The 9,754-nt window shown below is 42.0% G+C and overlaps 1 protein-coding gene across 2 annotated transcripts in view; it reads right to left on the bottom strand.

Moving 5' to 3' along the window:
* Nucleotides 1–1,136: 1,136 nt before the first annotated feature.
* pggt1b (protein geranylgeranyltransferase type I, beta subunit) overlaps nucleotides 1,137–9,754 on the bottom strand; it is a 108,615-nt gene continuing 99,997 nt past the window's right edge. Inside the window, exons 8-10 of one of the 2 annotated variants that reach the window (XM_038805067.1) lie at nucleotides 5,488–5,672; nucleotides 2,791–2,899; nucleotides 1,137–1,622 (exon numbers count right to left, since the gene is read on the bottom strand). In XM_038805067.1, coding sequence (XP_038660995.1) covers nucleotides 1,441–1,622; nucleotides 2,791–2,899; nucleotides 5,488–5,672 — 476 coding nt within the window. In that variant the 3' untranslated portion in view covers nucleotides 1,137–1,440. The remainder of the gene's footprint in view (nucleotides 1,623–2,790; nucleotides 2,900–5,487; nucleotides 5,673–9,754) is intronic. The other variant, XM_038805068.1, reaches the window with a different exon arrangement.

Raw genomic sequence — 9,754 nt, 5'->3', positions numbered from 1 at the left:
CCTCCAAAAGGAAACTGGATAAATACCTTAAGTAGAAAACAATGCAGGAATATGGGAAAGGTCTACCTGGTTTGCTTTTCAAAAGAGCAGATGCAGACTCACTAGTTTCAATAGCCTCCTTCTGTGTTGAACTAGTCAATGGTTCTGTAATTATATGAAAAGGGCTCGATGGGGACGACATGCTGTTTTCCTGAATTATCTTTGTATATTCAAAGTTAAATGTTTTTATGTGAAATGCATGAGAAATCATTATTCTCTTTCAGCCCCGCAGAAAAAGTCCCTAGTTTACATCAAGCTCCGACAAAATACATACTTACACTCAAACTTTAATTTCAAGATTGGAATTATAAACATCCGAAACAAAAGCTGGAAATTTCCTCAGAGCCGATACTGCTCTGCTGGCATAACTTTGCCGGAAGAAGCGGCAGAAATTGCATTTGCACACAAATGGGGAACTGGTTCTCGTGGAGATACAAGAACAGATCTTCGGGAAACCCAAGAACTTAAATGTGTTATTTGTAACTCAACAGGTAAATTAGAAGTAATTAATTTGCTTCAAATCTAAATGACAAATTGATGCACTGTAGCATTCTGTCTATGCACTTGATGCAAATTTACTGATTCCCTCAGTGTAAAAGCACAATTTCAATCAAATTGATTTCAATTCTGTAATAACAGATTTATAACTTTAAAAAATATACATTTTAAAAAACCTGAAATGTTCACACCAGTGATTCAAAACAAAGGTCAGAAAATCAACAGTGCTGTGAGGGCAACACGGTAGCATGGTGGTTAGCATAAATGCTTCACAGCTCCAGGGTCCCAGGTTCGATTCCCAGCTGGGTCACTGTCTGTGCGGAGTCTGCACGTCCTCCCCATGTGTGCGTGAGTTTCCTCCGGGTGCTCCGGTTTCCTCCCACAGTCCAAAGATGTGCGGGTTAGGTGGATTGGCCATGCTAAATTGCCCGTAGTGTCCTAAAAAGTAAGGTTAAGGGGGAGCGTTGTTGGGTTACGGGTATAGGGTGGATACGTGGGTTTGTGTAGGGTGATCATGGCTCGGCACAACATCGAGGGGCGAAGGGCCTGTTCTGTGCTGTACTGTTCTATGTTCTATGAAACAAAGGATCAGGCAGCAGGCAGATGTGATTTTATTTATTAAATGCTTAAATTGTTTAGAAAATTAGTATAAATGATTTCCTACAGAATATAGACAAACCTCCATCCACTCAAAATACACACTCAATGCATTATCAGAATTCAGAGCAAACAGCAATTGGTCTGTTAACTGACCAATGATATTTGAATTTAAAACATTCTGTACGGCTGTCTTTTTAATATGGAGTCCCAGCATTCAAGCAAGACCTTTTCCTAATGACATGGCTTTTTCCTTGGGCTAGAATATTTGACCTAGTTTCAGTTTTATTTTTGCTGCCACTTTTGTCATGTGTAGTCAGGCATAGATTCTGAGTGCTGGCCCTGCCCCCAAGTTTCCGCTGTCTGGTGCAGGTGCTGAAGATGTTGAAAAGCCCTTATGCTCATATTCAATGCAGGATGCACTTTACAAACACCAGATTCTCCAATTAAGGAAAGACCACAGATCCCAAAGTACGCATGCAAAGCATCTGAAACAGACAGACAATGGTCAGAATTAGAAGCATGTTTGAAGAAAAATAAAACAGGGTTGAAAACAGAATGAAGCCTTCCTTATTATAATAATTACGGAGTTGTCACATTTTGCTGTCTCTGCAAGGTAATGAACTCCTAATTTTATTGCTTTCTTTCTGAAAGGTGCTAACTAAAAATACAGCAGCATTGAATCCAACTGGCCCTTCAAAAGCTGAACAGAAGACTTCAGGGTTGCTGCAGTCAACTGTGATATACTTACTGCAGTCAACTGTGATGTGCTTACTGCCACCTTAACTCAGCATAGATCCAAGAGGGAACAGGGAATCTTAAAGCTGTTACCGCATTTGGCTGCTGAGTCATCAAGGAAGTGCATGATCTATTTTGTTGAGATGAAGGTTTAAGAATCAAGGTGGAAACCAGGATACTGGTGTGCAACCCAAAATAGTTTACCCCACTGACATCATGCAGTTTAACTACTGCCAAGCCACTTGTTCACTTCAGATAGGAAAGCTGTACAGAACTGTGACATCCCAAACAATTTTTTTCATTACATGATAGAGGGAAGGAGGAAGTGATAAAAAGTAAATGTGCAAACATTAAAAATTTGAAAAAAGTCAGTCACTATTTAAAATGTAAACAAAATGACCTATAATGAAAGGTCCCACACCAAACATTAACCATTATCCTCTTTCAGGTATTGAATCTTTCATTTCCTGCATTTTACATTTTTATTTTGCCAAACTTAAAAGAATATTTCTTGTATTGAAGAGATCAAGTATCTTTATGCAGTACATTATTTGCCTAGTCAAAGTGAACAAACACCTGGAGCTGACAAATGTTCTGTGAATGATGGATGACAAGCCTTGACTGCCTGAATTTCATGACCCAGATAAAACTCAGCAGTGCAATAACAGCCACACAGAAGAAAATGGTGGTCATTGAGAGAAAGAGGAAGTTGAGCACTATGTAGCCATGAAGGCGCATTCATTGCAACCGTAACTGCATGATTAGTCAAAGAGAATTTGCCTAATTGTACTCATACTAGGTAGTAATCAGTTTCAGAATTATACTTTAAACCAAACTGGAACCTTAAAATAACTTTTGCTTTCTATAAAATCCATCCACATTCAGCTTTCTAAATCACAAAGAACAATTCCATTTTACCTGGGTGACTATCTGGCCACTTCGCAAATCCTCCAACGATACGATCCTGGGTCGATAAAATGTAATTTCTGTTTTTCTCAAAATGAGTATACTGGAAAATCTGCAGAAGCTGGAAAAAGTATCCAAAATGTGTACTGATGTCTTTTACAATGTTCCAGAAGTCAATAGTTCTAATATATTATATTGCATGTCAGTGAATCATTCGTTAGGTAACACTTATGGGCTATCATAAAAATTGCTGAATGAATAAAACTATTTATTTAGCACTTTTCTCATCACTCAAAAGATGTAAAACATTTTACAGTGTACTATACAACCATAAGACATAGGAGCAGAATTAGGCCACTCGGCCCATCGAGTCTGCTCCGCCATTCAATCATGGCTGATATTTTTCTCATTCCCATTATCCTGCATTCTCCCCATAATCCCTGATCCCCTTATTAATCAAGAACCTATCTATCTCTGCCTTAAAGACACTCAGGGATTTGGCCTCCACAGCCGTCTGCGGCAAATTGTTCCACAGATTCACTACCCTCTGACTGAAGACATTCCTCCTCATCTGTTTTAAAGGATTGTACCTTTAGTCTGAGATTGTGTCCTCTGCTTCTAGTTTTTCCTACAAGTGGAAACATCCTCTCCAGGTCCACTCTATCCAGGCCTCGTAATATCCTGTAAGTTTCAAAAAGATCCCCCTCAACCTTCTAAACTTCAACGAGTACAGACCGAGAGTCCTCAATCTTTCCTCCTACAACAAGCTGTTCATTCCAGCGATCATTCTTGTGAACCTCCTCTGGACCCTTTCCAAGGCCAGCACATCCTTCCTCAGATATGGGGCTCAAAACTGCTCACAATACTCCAAATGGGGTTTGACTGGAGACCTATATAGCCTCAACAGTAGATACCTGGTCTTGTATTCTAGCCCTCACGACATGAATGCTAACATTGCATTTGCCTTCCTAATTGTCGACTGAACCTGCACGTTAACCTTAAGAGAATCATGAACTAGGACTCTCAAGTCCCTTTGTGCTTCTGATTTCCTAAGCATCTCCCCATTTAGAAAATAGTTTATGCATCCATTTCTCCTTCCAAACTGCATAACCTCACAATTTTCCACAGTGTATTCCATCTGCCACTTCTTTGCCCACTCTCCTAGCGTGTCCAAGTCCTTCTGCAGCCCGCCTGCTTCCTCAATACTACCTGTCCCTCCATAGATCAGTCTATCATCTGCAAACTTAGCAACAGTGCCTTCAGTTCCATCTTCACGATCATTAATGTGGGTTTGGTACGTTTCGGCGTGGCCAGTTCGGCGTGGCCAGTTCGGCGTGGCCAGTTCGGACGGAGGAATTTTCGACGGAGGGACGTTTTCGGCGTCAAATTAGTTATAGTCGCAAAATGTTTGTGCAGCCCATTTCTTGCATCTTTTCCTTCCAGCCGCCTCAGATATCGTGATTGTGCACCAAACCGGGTCTCTTAAAGAAAGGCACCAACATTAAACCAGTTCGCCAGTGATCTACACTGCTGTCTGACTTTACACAGCCGGTGTTACTGAAGATATCGTGTTTGTGCACCAAGCCGGGTCTCTTAAAGAAAGCCGGTGTTACTGAAAGTATTGAAGCAGCTGCCCAGTGATCTACACTGCTGTCTGACTTAACACATTGTGTAAAGTCACAATATCTTCAGTAACACCGGCTGTGTAAAGTCAGACCCGGTTTGGTGCACAAACACGATATCTTCAGTAACACCAGCTGTGTAAAGTCACAATATCTTCAGTAACACCGGCGGTGTAAAGTCAGACCCGGTTTGGTGCACAAACACGATATCTGAGGTGGCTGGAAGGAAAAGATACAAGAAATGGGCTGCACAAACATTTTGCGACTATAACTAATTTGACGTCCCTCCGCCGAAAAACTCCTCCGCCGAATCGGCCACGCCGAAACGTCCCATTCCAATCGGCTATGCCGATTGGCCCCGCCGAACTGGCCACGCCGAAACGTCCCATCCCCCATTAATGTATATTGTGAAAAGTTGTGGTCCCAGTTCTGCACATAAATATATCAAGTTGTTATGCACACAACAATGGAATAATATTTAACTTGTCTATTAGTAATATTTGCAGGAAGATACGCAGGAAATTCCCAGCCTTTTTCAAATAATATCTGAACGGTTCAATATCTTAGTTGAAGGATAACACTTTTGACAATTTAGCACTTCCTCAATATGACAATGAAGTGCCATTGTTGATTATGTGCTCAGGTTGTAAAGTAGAGCTTGAACTCATCCAGGTTAGATTTCACCGTGCCACATTAACAGGACAAGTCCTTTTTACAGGTCAGTTTTCAACTGGAGTGAACGTCACAAAGAGCAGCCAGGACAAAATCTCCTGGGAAGGCCGAGTAAGTAATCTGGATTTGCCCACCACCAACCCCACCCTCCTTTGACTTAGGGCAGGGTATCGACTAGCCAGTCCCTTTGAAAAAGACTACCAGAAAGAACCAGGGCAGAATTCCCACAGAAGTAGGTTCTAACTCAAATTGCAGCAATAGACTTTTGATCTGCCCACTCTCTACCCTTGAGAGAGGATGGATTCTTGAGCCAGTGGTTCCAGCATAAACATGGGAGTTGAATACAATATAAACAAAACCAGAAGATCTTATAGAAAATATTTCAGCACAAGCACAATTTTGAGTTTTGAATTACCTTGAGGGTTGCACCAACCCAGAATGAGTAGCATGTATCTACAGGTTTATTGGGTCGGCCATGGAAACCATTCTGCTGTCTCATTATACACCATCGTCTTATTCTATTTAGTTCCTTCTCAGAGAAGACCTCTTTCAGTTTCCCCATCAGGCAGAGTGAGGCAATGGCACAAAATGTGGATCCACCTAATAATCAACACAAGGGCAAATTTAATAGCTAGGTGTTGCTGGTTTAAAAATTACACAAGAATAACTAATGAAGACAATTATGACCATGCTTGTGAAATAATTCACTATGGTCAGATGAAGTACAACTAATTATAAATTACCCATAGTTTAATTTTTTTTGGGGGGAGGGGGGGGGGGGGAAAGAGTGAGAGAGAAGGGGCCTTAATTGGAAGAAAATACGTTTTCATTTTTTAAGGGTATAATGTTGGAACAATTTGACCAATTTCCACTTCGCTCTAATTAAATATGAATAGAAATCCTGTGTATAAACCAAGGATTATTGCATACATTGGAACTGAATGTACGATGCAGTCAGGGGATTCCTGGTCCTTCGCAACTGCCTGACAGTCACTCATTCCTTCTCTGCCTGCATACCCTTAAGGTACGGGCTGGTGCAGGAAGGTGTTATCCACAAAACTCTGAACTTCCCAGATGCGCCACAATAACACTAGTTGTTGTTAAGCTGCGAAACTCAGAGCACAAGCTGCTGCAGCTGAAGACACTTCCTGCACATGATTATCTGGGACATGAGAAGGACCATGGAGTTCCCACATGGAACAGAATGTGTACTCCACAGATCTGAGCTGTTGTGCCATATCCTTATTTATTCAACAGTTAAATTTATTGCTTAAGTAAAGAAAGGCTCACCACTGATCTAGCCATTGTTACTCTCCTTTTAGACACAATGTTTAAAATGAAATTAATACCCACCAAGTGACCAACAGACCTATGCCACAAGGTTTCAAGAGTTTAAACAAAACACATTTAATTGTATATCAAAAGGAATTAAACAAAGTCAACTCTATAAACTAAACACTACAGCCTACAAATATTTATGTTATAAACTCTACTTTCTATTTGCTCTTATCTTGGGAAATTCTGAAGACTCATTCATTTTTCCTTGGACCAAACCAAAAGGTATATCACAGCTCATCAGCATTCACTCTGATTTCTCTTCAGAGTTTCAGCTGTTTTCAAAGGTTTGGGTTCTATTAGCTTTTAGCTGAACGGCCCTATAACTTTCCTTTAAAACTTCATGACTCTGGATTCCATAGCTGAAACACAGGCTTTCCTGCAACTCATGTACAGCGGCTTAAAACATCAGAAAACACTCTTGGTTTCCAATATTTCAGTGATATGGTTCCAAACTGCAAGCAAACGGATTACTTCCAGAACTCCAATAGCAACAAGATTAACTGTCTTTCATTAAGAGGATTACTGTAGATTTATTTAGTTAGCATTCTACTAAACAAATCTTCCAGTCCTTTTTTCCTCATCAACTTTGCCTTATACGGAGTACCAGCTTTTAATCAGAGGCTGCCTCCTGTAGGATAAATCTAGCATTTGCCCTATTTCAGGTGTAGATCTGGCTTTATCTCCTGGCTTTCAAGGAGCTACAACTTACATAAGATGCAAAGCTAACAACAGTCTCTTAGCTGCTTTTTCAAGCGTTAACCAGTCTGCCCTGCTGGCTATATCCTAACTGCATTTACAGAGATATACTCAAAAATAAAACATCTAATTTAGCTCCATCCATCTCCAAGGCACTGAACGTACATGGCCTGTTCGCAGGTACAAGTGCAGGTCACCTTTTTACTCCAAAGCTTCCTCAATTCTGGGAAGCCACATGAACAACATATCTGTTACTTGAATAATTTCTAATGGCATGTCTCCAGTTCATTAGTGAAGTAAGCCCACCTGCTGTTTTATGAGTCTTATCCTTTTCCTTTACTGACCTCATTCCATAAACACAAGGTACCCATTGAATTGTAATTATCTTAAGTTTATGGGATTTGCCAGCCTCTAGACATTTACTAGGCCAGTCTTTTTCAAAGTGGGGTCGCAACCTGTGGGTGGATTGCGGGAAGGTGTAAAAAGGGTCGCACCCTGAAATTAACATAGGTATCCAAACTACTGGGTAAAATCAGCAGGATGACAAACAGAAAAAAGCTTCTGTGAGGGGAAGTTACGGGAAAATACATGGTCCAGGAGTGAGAAGCAGAGTGGACTGGCCAGACAGACGGACATCTCAACATCAAGCCAGACAGTTAGCTGAAATTTGGAACCAAGACTGATGCCGAGTAACAGGACATTGGATCATCATCAATCAATCTGAAGTCTTTCAATCAACTAAACTTAAATTGAGTAGCTTTTCAGGTTCACCCACCAAGAGGCTCAGTTCCCATTTCTGTACAAAGGCAAGCACAGACCCCCACCCTGAAAGCCCTCCGCTTACACACTCACTCTCTCAGTCCTCTTGCTGGAAGGAGCTTTTGGGACGCTAAACATCAGGTGGGAGAGTTTACGCATCCATTCAAAATGTGTGAAGGACAACAGGGTTTGGGGAAAACTGGCACCAAAACTCACTGCATTTGCCAGATTAAACCTGGTAAAGAACAATCACACTCGGACTCTTTCAGAACAACTACTGAAGGAAAATTCTCCGCATTTTATGGAAACTCACTGCCTTTGTCTACACCACCAGCCCCCCCCCCCCCCCCCCGCGCCCCCCCAAATCATCTGGTCATAAGTGAAACCATTTATTAGCACACTTCATCTTCTCCTGCAAGATTATCTTTGAGATTAAGGGCTATTAAAGCATAATTTTCTGTAGTCTCTCCTCTGTGTTCGTCGTGGCTCAGTAGGTAATGCTCATGTCTCCACATCAGACGGTTGTGGGTTCACCTTCACAACTAGGCTAAGTGTAGTACTGCAGGCATGCTGCCCTGCTAGAAATGCCATTTTTCAGCTACCATATTACATGGAGGCTCTGTGGATATAAAAGATTCCATGGAATACATTGAATAAGAGCAGGGAATTATCCCTGATGTCGTAAGTAACATTTAGCCCTCAACCAACATCACAAAATCAGATTTTCTGTTCTTTTAAAATTGCTGTTTAAGGGACCTTTTTGTGCATAAATTGGCATTGCAGTAGTGACTGGTTGCAAACTACTTTATAGTCATGTAGTTGTGAAGGTCCTCGAACAATATAATTTTTTTTCCATAATTCAAACATTGACATCAACCTCGTGGCTCTCGAGTTCGTTTACAGCCGGTTAAAATGAATGTGTTGCCACGATTCCTGTTTATTTTCCAATGCCTATTGATTTTCCTGCCAAAGGCATTTTTTAAAGAGAGATTGAAGGGATGATTACCTCATTCATATGGGGAGAGAAGGTGGCCAAAATTAGAAAGGTGCTACTAGAGAGTAAGGTGGGCAGGGAGTTTGGGTCTTCCGAACCTGATGTATTATTACTGGGTGGCGAACGTGGAGAAGGTACGTAGCTGGGTCAGAGGGGTTGACTCCCAATGGGTCAGAATGGAGGAGAGTTTGTGTAGGGGGTCAGGATTGAAGGCGCCAGCAACAGCGCCGCTCCCGACAGCCCCAGGGAGATATTCAGGGAGTCCGGTAGTAATAGCTTTGTTGAGAAATTGGAGGCAGTTTCGCCAGCAGCCAGCACTTTGGGTTGGGGGCAGGGTCAAGGGAAGTGCTGATTCTGGGGAACCACAGATTTGAGCCAGGGAAGTGGGATGATTCCTTTTTGTCATTTGTTTATGTTAACATAGAATTTACAGTGCAGAAGGAGGCCATACGGCCCATCGAGTCTGCACCGGCTCTTGGAAAGAGCACCCTACCCAAGGTCAACACCTCCGCCCTATCCCCATAACCCAGTAACCCCACCCAACCCCACCCAACACTGAGGGCAATTTTGGATACTAAGGGCAATTTATCATGGCCAATCCACCTAACCTGCACATCTTTGGACTGTGGGAGGAAACCGGAGCACCCGGAGGAAACCCATGCACACACGGGGAGGATGTGCAGACTCCGCACAGTGACCCAAGCCGGAATCGAACCTGGGACCCTGGAGCTGTGAAGCAATTGTGCTATCCACAATGCTACCATGCTGCCCACAACATGCGGACTAATGTTTGGGGTTTTGGTGAGAGGATGGGATCGTTGGTATTGATGTGGGGATTAACATTGCATTTGTTACTGATTGTTATTTATTGTTGGGTGTAAATTTGGGAGAAAAA

Source organism: Scyliorhinus canicula, chromosome 8 (genome assembly GCF_902713615.1).
Source record: "Scyliorhinus canicula chromosome 8, sScyCan1.1, whole genome shotgun sequence".
Lineage (NCBI taxonomy): Eukaryota > Metazoa > Chordata > Chondrichthyes > Carcharhiniformes > Scyliorhinidae > Scyliorhinus > Scyliorhinus canicula.
The sequence above is the reverse complement of the archived record's forward strand: the minus strand, read 5'-3'. Positions and strand labels throughout refer to the sequence as shown.